At 50.5% G+C, this 20,092-nt stretch overlaps 4 protein-coding genes across 4 annotated transcripts; 1 reads left to right on the top strand and 3 right to left on the bottom strand.

Moving 5' to 3' along the window:
• Window positions 1–2,046: 2,046 nt before the first annotated feature.
• VFPPC_08299 (NADPH oxidase) lies at window positions 2,047–3,854 on the top strand (the record flags this gene model as incomplete). Its single annotated transcript, XM_018287028.1, has 3 exons — window positions 2,047–2,159; window positions 2,229–3,712; window positions 3,778–3,854. 3 exons carry the CDS (start codon window positions 2,047–2,049, stop codon window positions 3,852–3,854), a joined length of 1,674 nt encoding a protein of 557 aa, XP_018143868.1.
• Window positions 3,855–4,814: 960 nt separating this feature from the next.
• On the bottom strand, window positions 4,815–9,168 carry VFPPC_08298 (autoinducer 2 sensor kinase/phosphatase luxQ; the record flags this gene model as incomplete). Its single annotated transcript, XM_018287027.1, has 4 exons — window positions 4,815–5,598; window positions 5,673–6,825; window positions 6,915–7,247; window positions 7,311–9,168. 4 exons carry the CDS (start codon window positions 9,166–9,168, stop codon window positions 4,815–4,817), a joined length of 4,128 nt encoding a protein of 1,375 aa, XP_018143867.1.
• A 5,079-nt stretch (window positions 9,169–14,247) lies between these two features.
• On the bottom strand, window positions 14,248–15,635 carry VFPPC_16066 (zinc ion binding protein; the record flags this gene model as incomplete). The annotated part of the gene is made up of 2 exons (XM_018293819.1): window positions 14,248–15,392; window positions 15,458–15,635. The coding sequence occupies 2 exons, from the start codon at window positions 15,633–15,635 to the stop codon at window positions 14,248–14,250; spliced, it is 1,323 nt and encodes a 440-aa protein (XP_018143865.1).
• A 698-nt stretch (window positions 15,636–16,333) lies between these two features.
• Window positions 16,334–18,254, bottom strand: VFPPC_08294 (acetamidase; the record flags this gene model as incomplete). The annotated part of the gene is made up of 3 exons (XM_018287025.1): window positions 16,334–16,594; window positions 16,652–18,035; window positions 18,220–18,254. 3 exons carry the CDS (start codon window positions 18,252–18,254, stop codon window positions 16,334–16,336), a joined length of 1,680 nt encoding a protein of 559 aa, XP_018143864.1.
• Window positions 18,255–20,092: the final 1,838 nt, after the last annotated feature.

Raw genomic sequence — 20,092 nt, 5'->3', positions numbered from 1 at the left:
CGAAGGAGGCTGATACTGATGTAGGAAAGGAAATGAACTGGCAGCTGCGTGGAGTGTTCAGTCAGTTTGAGTTGTGTCTTTGCGTCTGGTCTGGTTTGTTTCGTCTGCTTGGTGCTTCCGAGATGGTAAAATGTCAAGTCTGGTCAACCGCTCCTGCCACAACTGACATCAATGAATTAATGTCTGGTTCGTCCAATCACAGCTCGACGCCAAACTGTCCACCAACCTCAAAATTCACAATTGACAAATTCCCAGAAGAAATACTCCGTATTCAAACTCCTCACCTATTACGCATGGTACATTCCTCTCAGACAATGTACCACGCATCGGATCTGGCGAACTTGGACAGCCTGTCCAGGTTGATGAACCTTGATCAAGCCTCGGAACCCTGCCTCAACATGTCTGACGAAACAGCAAAAGCAGCAACAACAACAGTCCGCCCCATGTCACGCCTCACAACTCCAAACACTGGGGCCGTGCGAAGGCGCCAACGGTCTGGTGCGAAGGACCGACGGGCCTTGACTTGGTCCAACTCGACCGTTCCAGCCATTACTAGCGCCGTCACCTTGCATCCGTCCCAACCTTGTCCCAACCTTGGCTGGCATGTCGTTGGTTCGTCCACACATCTCTAAGCGCCGGGACCTGTGACCCCTCTCCAAAATGGGTTTGGTGGCCGCCATTGCCATAATTATTCGACCACTGACAGTCAGAATTGAGCCAGTATTGGCAATTTCACCTATTGCCAGAGAGTTGAAGCACTTGGCGGGCGGGGCAGAATGCCTGGCATTTGATCTATTTCGTCCAGTCCAGGGCTAGAAGTCCTGGGGTCTGGATGGAGGGTCTGGACGGAGGGTCTGGACGGAGGGTCTGGGACCAGATGGTTGTTGAACATTAATAAATCACAGCCGACGACAACATCTCAACCTCGAATTTGCGCAGTCCAACTTAAACTCCCCGTACTCCGTGAGTATATTTCGCCATCTTCACCATCCAGAGGGAGGAGTAATGCTGATACCGCAGGCTGCTGAGGTAACATCCGTCACCAGACTGTGCTGCATCACCGCACCAGACCCCCCCGTCACTCCGAAACATCTGACACCTCCAGCAGCAGTTGACAAGTTTCGAAGCCAGCCTCACGCACTCGTCGTCGCAAATCCCCGTCCTCACCTGGATGCAGTAGCCCAAACTCGTCTTCTCCATACCGTCCCAACTGCAATAGTTTTTGCCCACCAGACATGGTTCATGACCGCTCCTGAACGAGTCTCGCGTATGATCTACGCCTCTGGGCGTGAACTAGTCCATCTTCTACCCAATCAGCATTATTCCAAATCGGCCTCTTGACCGTCCGCAACCGCATCGACCTGGCTTTGGCTGGCTGCCCGGTGACAGCACCCGCTAGAGATACCCAGCAAAATCCAAAAGCTTCACGATTAATGTAGCCCCCGGCACAGCCCTGTCCCCCGACAACCAAGATAGCCACATTTCCGTCAGTGTCAGATCCCCGGCTCACCTGCGACTCGGCTCAGTTCTTCCGCCACTGGCTTCCCGCAACTGCCATTGTCGACTCTCACCAAACTCGGTCTCCATTTCAATACCCTTTGCGCCATTGTCTCTTTTTAACTTCTGTTTCTGTTTCTTTCTTTCCATCCTTCTTGGCAACGGCTCGGGTTGCTTTCTTCCTACCATTTCCTTCTTTTCATTCCTGCTGGTTCAGATCGCTTCTCTTCTTTGTATGTTGTACAGTTCTTGATTGCTTTCGCCTTCCTGAGCCGACTCTCGTTTATGATACTCGTGTCGAAACACCGCTCGTTCAGGGTGTACTCGGTCAACTGTGAGACGTCTCATTTGCCAAATTTCCGAGCGGAGGCGAGAATCGCATCACGGCGATACAGAGCGGCGTTTTGACCTCTGGAAGGGCCAACCAAAATCTAAAGAGAAGCCTATGCACCGTTATTTGCATAGGTATTTGATTCTTGGGCCGAACTCTGTCGCCGGTCGACATTGAAATAATTTCTCAACCCCGGCAAGAAGCCGCATATATTTGCCATGGCGGGCCAACTGGGGTATGGCGAGTTGATTCGCAAGCAGTTTACACCACAAAAGTTGTTCTTTCATATCCTCTTCTGGACATTTCATTGGGGCATCTTTGCTTATGGATGGTAAGTACAAGCACCTGGCTTGGCCCATCTATCTTTGAGAATAGTCATGTCTGATCCTCTGGATTCCAGGTATAAGCAGGCCGCGGACATACGACTGGCTGGTCTGAACACTTTGAAGTTCTCTGTCTGGATATCTCGAGGCGCTGGCTTGGTGCTTAGTGTCGACGGAATGCTCATCCTCTTGCCTGTCTGCCGCACAATTATGCGCTGGCTCCGACCCAAGGTCCGCTTTCTTCCTCTTGACGAGAATCTCTGGTTCCACAGACAACTGGCCTACGCATTGCTTATATTTTCGACTTTCCACGTCGGTGCCCATTACGTCAATTTCTTCAACGTCGAAAAAACTCAGATTCGTCCCGTCAGCGCTCTTCAGATTCACTATGCCCAGGCAGGTGGTATTACGGGTCATGTAATGTTGCTGTGCATGCTCCTCATGTACACCACCGCCCATTCCCGAATCCGCCAGCAGTCATTCGAAACTTTTTGGTACACGCACCATCTCTTCATTCCTTTTCTGTTGGCTCTGTATACGCACACCGTCGGATGCTTCGTGCGAGACTCAGTGGACGCCTTTTCGCCTTTTGCAGGTGACCCATACTGGACTCACTGTATCGGATACCTAGGCTGGCGATGGGAGCTGTGGACTGGTGGTCTCTATTTGATCGAGCGTCTGTACCGTGAAATCCGTGCGCGCCGGGAGACCAAAATCACCAGGGTTGTCCGCCACCCGTACGACGTTGTCGAAATTCAATTCAACAAGCCCTCATTCAAATACAAGGCCGGTCAGTGGCTCTTCCTCCAGGTCCCTTCAATCTCAAAATACCAGTGGCACCCATTCACCATTACATCGTGCCCCTTTGATCCCTATGTTTCCGTCCACGTCAGACAAGTTGGAGACTTCACCCGCGCCTTGGGTGATGCTACTGGAGCTGGTGGTGCTCAAGCTAAGCTGTATGACGGAGTCGATCCCATGGGTATGTACGAAGTTGCGCTGCAAAATGGACAGCAAATGCCTGGTCTTCGCATCGACGGACCGTACGGAGCACCCGCAGAAGACGTGTTTGAGAACGAAATCGCCGTGTTGATTGGCACTGGTATCGGCGTCACACCGTGGGCGGCCATCCTCAAAAACATCTGGCACCTTCGTAACTCTCCCAACCCGCCTACCCGACTTCGTCGCGTGGAATTCATCTGGGTTTGCAAGGACACCGGTTCCTTTGAGTGGTTCCAGACTTTACTTTCCTCCCTGGAGGAGCAGTCCAATGAAGCTGCTCGCGTTCCTGGCAGCTCTGGAGTTGAATTCCTCAAAATCCACACCTATCTTACTCAGAAGCTGGACATGGACACGACACAAAATATTGTGCTCAACAGTGTCGGTGCTGAGATGGATCCTCTTACCGAACTCAAGTCAAGGACTCACTTTGGTCGTCCCGACTTTAAGAGACTCTTCACTACCATGAGAGATGGCATTCTTGACAGGACATATCTCAACGGCTTAGAGGGAAGCATGCGAACGACTGTTGGTGTCTATTTCTGCGGTCCCTCCGCAGCTGGTAAGTTGCAATCTTGTCCACATGAACGTTGATAATAGGCATAGAGACTAACACGGAAACTTTAGCCCGTGATATCAAGTCGGCATGCAAGGCTGCCACCGTTCGAGAAGTCAACTTTAGATTCTGGAAGGAGCATTTCTAATTAATGGTCGGAGTTTTTTCCTTACCTTGTTTATTTAATGGGGGATGTAGGGGCGGTTTTATATATGCATCATGAATACAAATCTGTCATTTTGGGTAGCGTACATGGAAGCATTCATTGGTAGTCGTCACCGCGAATTAAACGCGTGATATGGTAGCACGTTTGTCATGTTCTTCCTTTCAGTCCATGGTGAAACCATCTATTTAACGAAGCCAAACGAATCGATTTCGACACAGATGCAGAGTCCAAAATTCCGGATGCCTGTATTGTGCCATTACCTCTGGGGGACACGTCTATCGCCACCCACAGTATATACAAGTCATTATTCAAACATTAAAATGGTGCTGTAAAAGATTCAACCGCTGCCAACCACGTCGAGATTGGTATAAAATCATGCCCCCAAGTGTTGCTCCGCCTGCGCCCGTATATGTAGTCCGCTTACAATTCTCAAAAGGAAAGAAAAAGGAAGAGGAAAGGAAAGTAAAAGAAAATGTGAACTCAAAACCAACAATGCACCAGCCATGCCGTATACACAACTCGAACTAAGTCTAATCCATCTCCAATGTATATTTGTACTGCCCTCTTTTCCCCCAATGTGTATTAAGAGCAGCTCTGCATGTAATAAAAGGACTGCCAATTTTGCCATGTTCGCACCCTATGCACATCACCTGCAGCGGATATGCATCTAGAATGGGGTATGGCGGGAGGCTCGCGTTCAGTTGGGCAATGATGTGCCCTCGCTCGGGGGGTTTCAGGTCTGCTGACCAGGTCCAGTTCTCAGGGTATCGTAGTGTGGAAAAGAAACGCCGGCAAAAGAGCTTTGAGGCTTGTTCTCGAGCTGCGTGGAAGACTGGACTTGGTATTTCCATCCTTTGCTCGTTGGAGGTGGTTTTTGGAGTTGCATCGATGTCGGTTAGCAAATGGGCCATCCACCAACCCGCTTTTGCTACATCTAGCCAGCTACTGCTCAAAATTACTGGTCTCGCTCTTCAGCTTCTGCATATTCTCTTCTGTTAATGCCTCTCCAGGGCTTGGTTCTTGAAATGACGGAGTGTGATAGAACGACGGTCCGCCTGCAGCGTCGATCAACTTGTTCTCTTGCAACATGCTAGACAATTCCTGCTCCTCTTCCTGACGCCTGATCTGCACATTCAACTCAGGTGCCACAGGGGAATCAAACGGTGAGGGCTCGGGCTGTCCGTTGGCACTTGTTAGAGGTTTCGGTGTCGTAAGACTGCTTTGGAATTCTTCTCCCACCATTTTCTCGGATCCGTCGCCGGCTCCTTCATGTCCAACTTGAGGAATTCCTGCGGTATCACAACGTCCGCTCCCCTGCGAGCAGTTCGAGCGTGCCTCTCTATTCCCCGGTACCTTGCGTCTCGCGAGACACCACCGTACCAGCATTCTTTCAAGTATATTCATTGTCACTGGTTTGGCTAAATAGTCGTCCATCCCAGCTTTATTGCACTTTTCCCGGTCACCATGGATGGCAGACGCAGTCATGGCCACAATTGGAACGTCTTGCAGCAGTGTCTTGTAAGGGGAGTGATATCGCAAAACGTGGGTGCATTTGTACCCATCGATGATTGGCATTTGGACATCCATAAGGATCATGTCTGGCTTCGTATTTTGGCCGCGAGAGGTGACCGTAAGGTACTCCAAAGCCTCTTTGCCGTTCCATGCCGCAGTGACCTGGAAACCAAGTTTCTGGATTGTTTTAATAGCAATCTTCTGGTTTACCGGGCTGGTGGAGATCGTTAGCAATTCGCTTCCCCCAACTTTGTTCGGCATAACAAAGAACAGCAACTCAAGACTTACTTGTCCTCGACAACCAGGATGTGCATTTTGGCGCGCTCTGTTCGAGGCATATCCTGGTCAACGCTAGGAGGCGTTCGCACGGAGAGGCGACGGCGAGGCATCGATGAGAAGACTGCAACACCTTCAGAGCTTGTCGAAGTTCCCTGACCCTGATCATATTCAGAACTGTTGCAAGATAAACTCAAGTCGGACTGCAACCTATCCGGAATCGCCCCGCTCTGAACTGGATGAGACTGCCTCGGCCCATTGGGTTTGTTGAATGGAATCCAGAAGACAGCCTTGGTTCCGCTACCAACCGTGGATTCCAAGGTAATGCTTCCGTGCATCAGGTCCAAAAGATTTTTGCAAATGGTGAGTCCCAGTCCAGTCCCGCCAAAACGCCGGGCTGTAGAGGCATCCCCTTGACTGAAAGGTTGGAAAAGTTTCTTCCGTACGTCTTCTTGAATGCCGATACCAGTGTCCTCGACGACGAATTTGATATTGATCGAATCCGACGTCTCAGTCTCCGTGGTGACGGAAAACCTTACATATCCTTGATTTGTGAATTTTATACTGTTCGTCAATAGGTTCGTAATGATCTGTCGTACTCGCCCCGGGTCACCGATTACGACCATATCGTTTTCAATGTCACTCCCAATGTCCGACTGGAAATCGAGATCCTTTCGCTCTACGGCAAACTGAAGCATTCGCACGACTTCTTTGACAACGAGCGACAAAGAGAATTGGACTTCTTCTACATCCAGTCGCCCAGACTCGACTTTGGAAAAATCAAGAATGTCGTTGATAACCGTTAATAGAGAGGTGGCTGAGCTCTGAATATTGTCGACGTAATCCTTTTGCTCTTCATCCAAATCCATATCGCCAAGCAGTTCAGCCATACCTAGCACGCCTGTAATGGGTGTTCGGATCTCGTGAGACATGTTGGCCAAAAATTGGCTCTTCAATCTATTGGCTTCCTTGGCGGCAGCCTCGTTCGCTACGGCCTCTCGCTTCTCGCGTGATTGTTTCAGTAGGGCCTCTTCCCTGTCCCGCAGCTCAGTGACATCCATGATAACGCCAATGACTCCTTCTATGATGCTGTCATTGGTTGTCTTGCCGTTGTGTGTCTTTTTCGCATGCATGGGCAGGAATCGCGTGCGATACCAGCGGCCATCTGGTGACTGGGTTTTAGCATTGACAGCCCTTGATGACGATGAAATGCCATTTGGGGATGGACATTCAGAGAAAATTTTGCACACTTACCTAGACCGTGTTCTTTGACATCTTCCGTAGTCATACCCTGCAAGATGTCCTCAATGGGTTGGAGAAACTCGAGCTGCTCGCCTTCTGGGAGTTGGTCGACAAGCCGATTGAAAACGGTGTACATATTCTCTCCAATGTACCAGCGGCTCGAGTCGTGATTATCTTCATACGTGTTATTCCAGATCAAAGCTCCTTCAAGCATAGTCACGCAACGATTCGGGTCTACACTGAAGATTGTGACCTGAGAGTGAGCAATTACACTCAATAGATGTTGGCGGGTGCGTTTGGCATTGAACTTGGTCTCAATACTCTCATGAACGTCGGTACATGTACCTGTATCCAGTATTAGCATGGGCAACATACTCTTGTCCTATGAACGATTTCAGTTTGTCTTACCAAACCACTTCTCGATGTCACCTGTATCCTTGTTTCTCACTGCTAAGGCACGGCCGAGAAACCATCTCCATTCGCCCTCTTTGCTTCGGCAACGGTATTCCATTACATATGGCTCGCCTGTTTCTAGAGAGCGTTTCCATCGAGCCAGCGCGCCTGGTCTATCATCTGGGTGAAATGGCATTTGCCATTCCATTCCGAGGCATTCTTTCGGAGTGAGACCTGTATATGTGTACCACCGAGTGTTGAAGAAGTCGTGTAGTCCATCAGGGGTCGCTGTCCAAACTAGTTGTGGCATTGTATCGCAAATTAGCTTGAAGCGTTCGTCGTCCCGCTCTTTTATTTGCGATATCTCCTCAGTCATAACTGTAACATCTCTGCCTGTAACGACGGCCGCTAAAAATTCGCCGGTCACGTCGTCTCGGATGGCTTCACCAAGCACATCGTGCACAATCTTCTTCCCATCGCGGTCAAGCAACCCAATCCGCATGCTGTCAAATGGGCGTTCGGTACGAAGGAGAACACAGATGGGGTATTCGCAGACATCTAGCTTTCGGCTGAAATTTTCATCCCAGAGCTCCCACTTTTCTACAAGATCGAGACCGTCGGCACAGGTATCTAGATCGGCATCGGTTGGAAGCAGTTGCCTTGCAGCTTTGTTGGGGAAAGTGACGCTCCCATCCTTCCACATGGCTAAGATGGGCATTTGGGTATTGTCAAGCAAAGCATCCTTCATGAGGATAAGCTTTTGCAGCAGGGAGGGTGTGCTTGAATGTGAGGCCAACGACGGAGGGCCAAGGGGAGGAAATGGGCTCGACGACATGGTGACAATACCTGGGCTGTGAAATGAGGGCGAGCTCGAATCGCGACTTGATGCAACTGACGAAGGGGTCGACACGGCAATTGTTCGTTTGTCGGCAGCTTCCAATACGCTCGGCTTCGCAACGGATTTCTTTGTACTCGGCGGTGACGTTGGGAAAGAATTCGTGTTTGTAAAAGTTAAGGTAAAAAAGGTCTGGTTGTCTTCAAGTTCCCAAACCGTGACAATCATTTTGGCAAATGCTTGATACTCGGATGTCTTTCCCTTGTAGCGATTGTCAAATGTCGTCTTCCCCATGCCTTTCCGGCTGATGACCACCTCAATGACAGCACCTTGGGAATACGTACTCAGCGAGTTCCCGTGAGGCTCGCTGTTGAAGTTTGGCGTAGTGTCTCCAGTAGGAGTAGCATCACCAGGGCCTGCTTGTGAGGAGTGTGCTTTGTGCGTCTCCAACACCGGAGGGCGCACGGCAACATCATGCAATAGGCTGTCGAGAAATGACTCCCAGGTTATCCAAACAGGCCGGCCATCTTGCAGCATATCAATTCCTACTTGTGATAGACTTTGACCTCGCAGACGCTCAATTGCTATGGTTGCATCGTCTTGTGGCGTGGTCTCAGATATTAGGCCCATCATACGACCCATAGCTTCATTTGCCAACACTACCGTCTTTAAGTTGTTGAGAACAATTACGGGGACCGGTAGGTATTGCATTGTGGAAAATGCTAACTGACCGGGGGTTATAGTCGGAATGGGAAGTCGCAGAGGGCTCTGGGATTGAGTTCGATCTCGTTGCTGTGGTTGGCTGGGAGGGCCCCGGAGAAATCTCCGACCCTCCGGAAGGCCATGATGGTTGGCATCACCATCAATCGGTGTTGAGCCCTGTGCTTCTGAGGCGAGCAACCTTAAACGCTCATCGTTGGAAGGGTCAATGTGGTCGTTCTGCTGCGAGACTCTTTCGGGCGTGGGAATTGAAACAATTGGCACAGCTATGTCAGCTAAGGCGGAACTGCCTTCGACCAAATTCTCGGAAGCTGTCATATCGCAAAGCGATGTTGGCACATGAGTAATGAGCCGACTCGGGGACGGTTCGTACCGCCCTCGAGCACCGGGGAGAGGGCTCTTCGTGGCACGGGTGCAATAAATTTCGGGGTTTGATTTTAGTTGTGGTGCTCGCTGGCAATGAATTCGTTGGTATAGCCGCCTTGGGGTGTTTCAGGTTGTCTTCAGTGTCGAATGCCTACAATGCGCCGATCCAGAGTCGGGTGTAAGATGGGCAAAGGCAATGTAGTTGAGGGCGAATAGACGCAGATGCGAGATGTCTTGAATATGACAGCAAATTGAACTTGAACTTCTCGAGCGTGGGATGCCCAAGTATGGTGCTGTTGGCCGTTTCCAGGCCGAAGCTTTGTGCACCTGCAACTAGAGTGAGGTGGTGTCGTGAGATCAAAGGACAGCCGGTATTGGATTGCCGAGTGACATCAAATCGACCAGGGCCACCGGGGCATCTGGGGGGTTGAGGTCGATCAGCCTTGGAAGAGGCAAGGCGAAGTAAGAAGATTGGAAGCTTGAATGACGACTGACGACTGGCGATAGAGTCGACTCGGCAGTGTTGGCAGACGAAAAGAGGAGCAAGAATAAGAGCAGTTTCTGGACCTTGGTTGATGAAGGAAACAATGCCCATGCACTTTACTTTAGCCTTTCGGACGACGGCACCACTGAGAAACATGGTATTCCAGACGGGAAGGATGGGGACCCTGGGACCAAGTCCAACCAGACAACCTTGGAAGTCAAGTCCAGTCTAGTCCAAGACCAAAGACCAAAGACGAAAGACCAAATGCCATGACCGGGGCCAGGATCCAGAATAGCTCTGGGATGGCTTGCACCACCACCGGCTGTAGCTGAGACCTGTCCTTTCTTAGGGCACGATGGCACAGGATGGGATGGTGGGAGGGGAGGGTGTGGGAGAAATGAGCTCTTTGGGTGTGTAGTCAAAAGCAGACGATGCGATGCAATGAGATGTGACAGGAGAGAGAGGAAATGGAACAAAGTCTGGGCCAAGTTGAGCTCGAGGTTCTTGGCAGGCTCCTTCCTTAACATTGGCGAAGCTGACAGAGCTGGTCTGGTCTGGTCTGGTCTGTTCTGGCTGGGCCTGGACAACACACAGGGCCCATTACCACCAGCCAAAACGCCTTGCAAACATTTGAACTCCTGAGCCCGCATCTGTGCATGCCATGCCTTCCGACGCCGCCATGCATTGCTCTCTTGCTCTCGGCCGTGATATCGGACAAACTTGCTCTCTGGAGATTTATTGGAGGTTATTTGGCTTGATGGTATAACGACCCTTTTGCTCCAAATTGTGGTTCTTCTGCACTTTGCCTCTGCACACGGCGTTCTTCTCAACGAAGTTCCACCCGCTCACGAATGACCTCAGACCCAAAGACTCTCCCAAGTTTGGCATCTCATCTACAAGTCAAGTCAACCGTGTGGATACAGCCAGACATTTGCTTTCTATTCGATTCGGTTCGATACAGCACTACGGAGTACATCAACTTGAGTATCCCCCGAAATCCAGGCACGACGCAGCACAGATTGCTGAGCTGACGACACGGCCAACAATTGGTTCGTCACATTTTGAACACAGGCCGTGGTCCTTGCCCAAGCTCACCTACATACCTAGGCAGACTAACTCAACCAATCTGCCGGCGGCCCGTTGAAGCTAGAGCATTAATTAGGGTATTCGGAATTTTAGTATTTGTGATCAACGAGCGAGCCCCAAGTGAGGCTCCAAGCGTGGTCCAGAAGTGCCGCTGGTGCGGAATGTTCAGCAGCATCTTTCGTGGACCGTTCCGCCATGCCCTCTGTGTCCAATGTCCTTGCTGGTGGCTGCATGGATCATTTTTTGTGATTCTGATATGTCTTCCAGCTGGTAGTCTCGTGGCGCCTGCAAAAAGGGCGGGCATCGTGACACAGATGCCGACATGAACCACGCCCCCACGAACGAAGGCCTAGCCCGGGAAAGGACCCTGTGGATAGGTGAATTGAATTAAAGGTGTTCATCAGTGGTACTGTACCGGTACTGTATTCTTATTGACGTCTTTGCAATAATTAATGGCCAGGGATGCCACCGGGTCGAGATTCCTGGCAGAACAGATGGCACGACTCGACTCCAAAGGTCAAAGTGGATGTGCTACAGGATACATGATGGCTCGAGTCCATGCCGCCAAGTTGGACCGGAATTGCAGCGGTGCAGCAATTAATACAGCCACGGGGACGACATCACAGATTGAATACGGAGTGCGTGCAGTACAGTGAGTAGCAAGCCTCCCCACCTCTATCTACCTTGGAATCCTTGGAATATGCCCAAGTTGGACTTGGCTGAAGTTAGCGCACGGAAGGCACCCGTCCGTCCACCACACACCATTTCAACACCTCGAGCTTCCTGCCAACACCTCTTCCAATGCCGGGATTACGAACCCGTGATCCTTCACAGACTGTTACACCAAACTCTGTCCAAACATGAAGGAACATCTCGAACTTCTCCTTGGACGCAAGATTGTGCCAAGGCAAAGCCATTGCATCCCCTCTGTCCCGTACATTCCTTGCAGTCCCATCACACATTCTACAATGTCAAACCCGAGACTTGGTACCGATCTCAAGGCCAAAGCGCCGATCGCTGCAAGACCTCGATCTTGAAAGGACTTTTAGGGTCTCTAGTTTCTGGGTCTCAGAGTCGCAAAAGAACTCTGCAACCAGCAACTCTTCTGACATCGCGGGGCAAGGATGGGTTTGATTGAGGCTTGTGACTGCAGAAGGAGCAAACACGAGATGCCAGACTAATAACTGTGGAGGCTTTGTTTTTGCAGTTATTCACCAAAGGAGAATCAATCGACAACAAGAAGATTTGCTCGCGAACTACATGTCTTGCCCCTCTTTGGGCCTAATGCTACTAACATGAGCCCTAGCTACAAACTAAGCACGCTAAAAGCCTTGGAAGATAAACTGGGGAAGGGGACAAATTCGCCTGTCTGGCATATGGCTGGCTTCACAATGGTCCAGGCCTTTGTGCGACACCGGAACAACCTCTTCGACTGCAGAAACTCTGTAACATACGAGCTACATCCCTTCTGTTATTCCTCAAGGCAACCACATGTGCTGTGAATGCCGAGCACTGACAGTTAGAGTTACCGGGCTGGCAGGGGCTGTTTCATACCCACCAAACAGAAGAAGGGCGGCGTGATTTGTGGTCGATTCACAACCAGGCACAGCCGCCAGCCAAGCGAGGCGAGGAGGAAGAAGGAACAAGGCGGAAGTCGGTGGGTCAGGAAGGGATATGCCGCTGCTGTGTCCCTGTGCCTCTTTTGGTTTGGTTTTGGTTTTTGCCGGCAACACGCGAGCCCAGGTTCCCATGTTTATTTTTTTCAACCATCCGATTCACGGATTCACCTTCGTCGCCGAAAACAGAAATATCCTGACAATGACTTGTATAAGCATAACGCGAAGTTGTGAGACGAGGTATCTGGCAGTTGCAGGTCTCCAACAATGAAGGTTTTCAGGAAGGGAAACAACGACAGTCCGTGGTGAAAGTATTTGCCAACATGTAAGTATAGCCCAATATACAACAACTCGGTATACATTGGCACCCACTGCGATATGTGATGCCCTCGACGAGTTCAAATACTTCTGACCCTCCACTCTACGTTCAAGAATGCTTGTGTTAACATGGCTGGATGTTGAATTCTAACGGAGGGATAGAGACGACGAGACAAAGGAAACGACATCGGACATTGCCTGGTTGAGCAATTAGCCGTAAATTCGTGTCGAAACCCAAAGATAGATGGGCTTGCGCCTCAACTGGGCCGCTTTGGTCAAAACCACGCGACTTGCTCGTCGTGTTGTCCACACTCCTCTCTACGGCCCCGTTGGATCTGCGGTTTGCTCGGATTTGTGTCCTGGACGATTTCACAGGCCAGTGGTGGGCGGTGGGTGGTGGCTTGCAGCACAGGGTCGGTGATCCCTTCTCCAAGTAGCCGGGATCCTGACACCTCTGCGATCCATCAGTGTCTAGAACACAGCTTCCAGCACTAATAAGCCACGGACGCCGGCTTTTTTGTCTCCGCACCAGATTCGGCACCATTTTCGATAACCAACACCACAAGATAAATAAGTGGCCGAAGAAACGAGGGCTTTGTTGTACCAACTGATGCCAATGCAATGAGATTAGGTTCCCGCAGCTGCGTGAAAAGATTTCACCCTGCATGGCTCGGTGGGTTTTGGGCGGTGACTGAGCTCGGCTGCAGGACGGACGTGACAAAAATTGAAAAGACGATTTTGCGTCTCGTCTGTTGCAACACGCTCCTCGTTGTATGCGCATGGCGTCAATAATTGAACTGGCACGAGCCAACGACGTAGAGGAAGCGTGTAAAACTGCTCCATCCATGTATGACACTCGCGCATAATACCAACACACATGGCCAGTGTGCATACATACGCATGTGCGTACATACGGAAGTCCTCCGTAGAGGTCTGGATATGCCCTCCTACACAATCCGTTTTGTGCTCTCACCCCATCTGGTGTAACTACCCAACTGTCGGGCATGTTGAGCCCCAAACTTCTTTATTTTATACCCTTGCGAATGGGTGACACGACAGGAGAGGATGTGGGCGTCCAGGGGTCCCCTACCCGGCCGATCTTGCCCGGTTCCAATCGGCACTTTTCCTATTTGATTCCTGCTCAAGCAACAGCTTTGTCTTTTAGTTTGATGGATTGGACCAACCTTGGGCTTTTAGTTTTTGACTGTTGTGCACTGCAGAAACCCTGCCAGGTAAAAGGGATGGGCTATGGCGAATATAGGGCAAAGGCGCGATATGCGCTCAATTCAGGGGTGTTAACTACCAGTGCGAACGAACTATATGTTCTCGACATGTTTTTGTTTTATGTTTCATCTTGTTTCATTTGCATCTCAGTGAAATGTCTTGCCACTTCAATCTAAAACTAGATAATTACTGAACACGGTCTACAGTAGTTTGCTCCGCATAAATGCTCATGGGGTATATAATGTACAACTAAGCAATAATGTCCACTTCCACTCGGCCCGATATCATCACATGTCCAACAGCTCATTTAGAGCTCTCCTTCATCTTGCCACATAGGGAACACGTCCACCACTGTCGCTCCATAGCTGTCCCACAGAAGCTGCATATCCACACCCAGGGCGCTTCGGCAGCAGTTGAAGGCGACGGATCCGAGGTGGACGTCGCCTTCTTGCCTGGTACAGCACCGTCATGCCTCTTCTTCTTCGGTGGACTATCTCGCGTCAAGTCTATGGTACCCGTGGTAGATGCAGTCATACTGCTCTTCTTTGCCGGTTCGCTTGAATAGTCTGCAGGTCGTGCTCTTTTGGATTGTGTCCGTTCTGAACCACATGCTTCGCAGGCGAGATATGCCAGTGGATTATGTAACGTGCAGGTCTCGCATACCCAAAAGTTTGGTTCTCTCGTGTTCTCAGTCCCATTTGTGCCTGCATCCCGGGCTGTCGGTTCCCGGCTGGCTGTCGCTGGACCGGCAGCAGGAGCCAGTGCTTCATCTCCAGCTCCAGCCGCAGCTATCGTTGGTATAAGTGATCCTCCGCCTTTACCTTCCGGATGGTTAGCCGATGGCCGCACGTATGACGTGCCGTATTTCGTCTTCTCATCTTCCTGGACAAGTTCCCAGAGTGCCTGAGCGATTGCAGTTTCATTCGCTTCATCCTCCTCGGCCTGTGTCCTGAACCCATTCCTCGTGGCCGTATCAGCAATTTCAACAATTTCCCTATCGTTGAAGCGCTGGCTTCCGCATCCCTTGAGAACAACGTTCCGTCTCTCAGCCGCACTCGCGATAATCTGTCGAATATCCTGTCCTGGTCGCGGTGCAGAGCCACCCAGCTTCTGGCCCGAACCCTTGCTGATAGTTGCACGAATGCGTCGCTTCTCTGCGGCTTCGCGCGCAAGACGACGTGCCTCCCGGTCTGGCATTCTGGCGCCGCCTAGTCGCTGTCCGTGGCCGAGGAATCCCTCGCCGGTGTATCCCTTCATGATCAGGCCTTGACACTCGTCGCGGAGTTGGTCCCATAGCGCGTGGAACTGCTGGTTGTGCGGGCCGTGGACAATGTGCGCCAGTTCGTGGAGCATGGTGTCGAGGATATTTTCAAACGGTAGGAACTGGTTCCTGTCTCCGGGGTAGCGTAGTCGGAGACATATCTTTGCTCCTCTGTTTACGTTTAAGCCTGCCGAGTGTGTTGGCTCTCATGTGAGTTTTCGTTGTGCGAGGTGAAGCAGGGTATATACATACCTAGTAGATTTGTTTGGTCGGGATAAAACTCTGTCAACTGGCCGACTTTCCAGCCGCGAGCCCTCATCATCGGCTTTACCTGTGAGGCAATCTTCTTTAATGTGTGGAGTGCATCACTTGCTCGCTGCTCCTTTGCGAGGTGGATATATGAGCCTACTAGGCTCTCGTGGTCAGTCATTTTTGTCGAGTCCAGAAGTCACAGGGGAAGTCTGGGGATGTGGTGCTCGCGGGAAAATGTGGAGGAAATAGGATTTGCATTTTGGAGGAGGAAGGAAAGAAAGTGTAATGGACCGCCTGGTCAGAGGCGGGATGATAGCTGGCCGCGTAAGGCAGGATGCCTTGCATGGCGAAACCTGAATCGTACTGTGCTGGCTTGGTGGTTGCTGTGAACTTGAAATCTGGTTGGATGGATGTGGCTTTGCGGTCTGGAAGTTTCGGCGGGAATGACTAATCTGTCACTTACACCATTCAATGTTATCACTCTTGATGATGGTGTATACCCACCAATTTGCGACATATTTGCCCTACAAATTATATCTTCAAAAATCTAGCGAATCTGATTTAGGTCCATTATTTCTGCCCATCTTACCGTGCTGGTCGATTCATTACGCCGGATGGCTACAGCTTATCCCATCTGGTGGCGATCTTACTTGCCCAGAAAAGCGGTTCTTCAACAGACCTTCGGAATGACTTCGTTGATATTGATTTGTGTCCTTCCGCTCTCTAGTAATTCTCGTGGCTAATTACGTAGTAAATACCCAGGTAGTAATGGGAGACGGGAGTTGCTTCGCTTGGCAAGGTTCAAGAACCCTGCTCTAATTATACGTCTAATGACAGCTAATACATAAACCCTATTCCTGACACTTCTTTGGCCTCTTAATCAACCTCCAACAACTTGAACTTGTCATCTCCGAGTGCCTCCTCTACGCGCTCCATCAGAGCGAGAACCTTCTCTTCTTCTAATCTGCGCCCAATAACCTGCACACCAACGGGGAGGCCATGCATGTCGTCGGCGTCGTACAGCTTGTAAGCACCACGAGCAATGCCATTCAGCTTCCGGATGTTGAAGCCAGCAGGGAGTTGATCTTTAGTCTTGTCTACGTGTGTAACGGGAATGACGCCAGCGCTGTAATCGAGCTGTTCACCGTATGTTAGCTACCATGTCTCATCACCATTTTTGGATGTACTGCTTACCAAGTTGAACATGAAAGTGTAGCCACAGCTGCTGACAGCATCGTGCATACCGTCATGAGGAACGGCAGGAGTAGCATTGGGTGGAGCGATGATAAAGTCCAAGTTGGTAGCCTGCCAATACTCCCACCATTTTCTCTTGAAAGCTTCTCTGCGGCCAATGAGTGCCCAGTATTCGGTAGTGGTAGTGCGATGCCAGTCACGAAGCAGACCGGCCCAAAGAGAATCGCGGCGGATGTATCGTACCCAGAGATAATACAGGTACTTGATAGGACTGGGAAGCTGTGCATAGAATCGCATCTGAGCCACACCACGGTCGTTCCATTCACCAGTCCTAAAGAATCCACGGACAGTATCAAGACCATCCGCGCACAGGAGGCGGGAGGCCAAATAGAGAGCTTCATAGGGTTCGGGAGGGTTGATCTCAACAATTTCGTGTCCATCTCGGCGCAGGGCGGCCTCAGTCATCTCCAAAGCCCGTTTGCAGGCCGGACTAGGGTCAATGACACCGTCTGTTCGCAGAACACCAACCCTCATGCCCTTCTTCTCCTTGTACTCCTTAACAACATCAGCTCTCCAAGGGATAGGGTGGCACGAGTAGTCGTAGTTGTAGGTGCCCTTCTCGAGAACCGCGCGAGTAAAGTAGAAGAGATCATTCAGTGTTCTGGCCATTGGGCTATAAACGGCAGGAATACCGTCCTGGCCCGGCATGCTTGTGGTCATGCCCAGCTTGGGCCATCGACCCGTCGAGCACTTGAGAGAGTAAATACCAGAGAAGTGTGCAGGGCATCGAACGCTACCAGCAACATCACTGCCAATACCAATTCTACCGCCCAAGGCAAGCAGAGCGCCTTCACCACCAGTGGAGCCACCTGGAGTATACTTGCTGTTGTAAGGATTGGTAGAACGACCCCAGAGGTCATTGGCGGACTCGAAACTAAGCAGGGTGATGGGCACATTTGTCTTGATGTACGGAACGGCGCCCAACTCCTTTAGCAGCTTGACCGTGACGCCATCTTCAGTCTTGGGTTTGTGAACATTACTGGTCACGCCGACAGAGCTATCATAGTCCTTTACATCAATGGTGTCCTTCAAGCTGACGGGGATACCGGCAAGAGGGCCCTTGAAGTTGATGGAACCATCTTTGATCCACTTCTCAGCATCTTCAATGAGGACTTCAGTCACACAGTTGGTCTTTTCGTGGGCTTTTAATGCGACCTTTCCATAAGTGTGGAGGAGGTCGGCAGCCTTGCTTGGATCCTTGTGCACTTCTTGGACGAGTTGCTCAATTGGCTTGTTGATGATGTCCCGATCCAATGGACTGAAGGGGGCATGATATGCAGTCAGGCCGCGAATGCGACGTGCACGCTCATCCTGCTTGAACCGGCTGTGTATCAAGGTGTCAATGTGGGGTGAACAGATAGATGCTTGGAAGGTGACGACGGTATGGATGTGGGTGGATGGGATGAGATGGCAGGGGTATAAGTGGTCGAGCCGGAACGCCAACAATGACATGTAAATGCTTGAGGGATGCGAAGAGGGAACAAGAAGAAACATTGACAACCACTTACCAGTCACGGCGATGTTGTAAGTAGTCCAGGAGCATGTTGTGCGTGTAGACAATCTGACTCAGCAAGCTGTTGGATGCAGTCGGATGTGATATTGAAAGAGAGAAGTCGGGGTCAAAAAAGGTGGTGGTCGGATGTAAGTGGTAGTAAACCGGAAAGTCACGAGGTTCCCCGGCATGGATTCATCGGCACGGAGAATGGAGACGGCCGTGGCTCCCGGGAAGGAAAGAGCAAATTGGGCAGAAAGGATGCGAAAAGGTACTTGACATTACTGTAGGGAAATGTGAGCTTGGAGGCAGGTGCGACTGACTGGTGGCCGGTTATCGCAGGGGCAGAATCTGTGGAACCGTTGATAACCGGCCAGTTCACGACCCGGTGAATGGTCAGAATGTGCCACTTGAAGACAAGTGAGAACTTGTGGCCATGAAGAGGCTGGCTTGCTCGAGCTTTCCCCGCAGAGCTTTACTCGGCTTTACCACCCGCGGCCAGCGATGTGGGGTTTCTCCAGGGGAACCTGGGGTCTGGTGAAGCACTGAGCGGAGCAGACGCGTGGTTGGTTGGGGCATTTGCGTTGTTGGTGCCGATGTGGTGAGTCTTGAACTCTCAAGTGCTCCAACCCACCGGCTGCCCTCCGACACCGAAGGCTCCATTTCTCGTCCGATAGTGGCTCCAGTATTCTTGATTCAGTTGTTGGCTCGGCTTTGAAACGACATTGGAGCGCCATTATGTAAAACATCTCTACAGTGGAACTCGGACTGCCTGTTGCTGGTCACGTTGGGACTACCCGACTCAGGTATGCAGACAGCTGACGGCTATGGATAGGGAAGGCTTTGTGCAAGCCGTATTTGCCCCGAGTTTGTTCAGTTGTACCATATTTCAGTGTTTGATCATGGTTGATCTAATACTCTCGGCCCTCAGTGTAGCTAAATAACCAGATTGTATGCATTGATACACATTCTACCAACATTGGCATCATTTTTGGAGCTCCAAGGTTCCACCTGTACATTCGCACAGTTTGGGCACGAATGATCAACATGACAGCGACATGTTAAGAGTTGAATTCAGCTATATGAGTTACCGTATTTGCAAACTATTAACCCAAGGCTTGCACAACACCAAGGTTAGAAAGCATTCAAGCCAAGAAACCGATGGCGGCCGATGCGTTGGGAAACTACGATTTGGCCACACTCATTGCGAATACTGGCATTAAGATGGATATATCGTGGTACATTGCTCACATAATGCTGATGGTCTTTCCAACGATGAATTTAAAATTATGCTGTTGAAAGCTAACTCTTCAACACTACTACTAGTCGCATTCGTCCGAAGTAGCCCACGAAGTCTGTCAAACAGTATATGAGTTGGCCCATATTGCGACGTCACATGAATACTGCGTCTAGTTACTTGGTAAGGGAAATACAGTAAGGCCTGTAGCAGCCAGTAAGTAGTCAAAATTTTATTTACTCCAATACATATTAGAAGATAATGTTAAACTACCTAAGTAGGTAGTTCTGCAAATGTGTGCATCTTACACAGCATCACAACGAACCAGTCATCTCAGTCTTTTTCATGCGATTTCTGCAATTAGCCTTCCGTGTCATTCTTTTTACATGCTTGAATAGCTCAAAATAATTGCCATCTGTTGTCTTTACAATTCTCTTCATCAACTCGCATTCTTTCATGCACCCATCTCCCACCAATCACGGAAGCGCGGCCCTCTTCTCCCCACATCCCTGCATCAGTCTATCGGCGCCTAGCACTGGCGGAGCGCAACAGCTTTTTCTCCACATCAACAAGGAGAGAAATCCAAACATTTCGTCATGTGAACCCAACATCATCGTCTCGTCTTCATGATCACAGTCAACCATATCCCATC

Source organism: Pochonia chlamydosporia, chromosome 4 (genome assembly GCF_001653235.2).
Source record: "Pochonia chlamydosporia 170 chromosome 4, whole genome shotgun sequence".
Classification (NCBI taxonomy): domain Eukaryota; kingdom Fungi; phylum Ascomycota; class Sordariomycetes; order Hypocreales; family Clavicipitaceae; genus Pochonia; species Pochonia chlamydosporia.
This window is presented reverse-complemented; position numbering and strand designations above follow the sequence as displayed.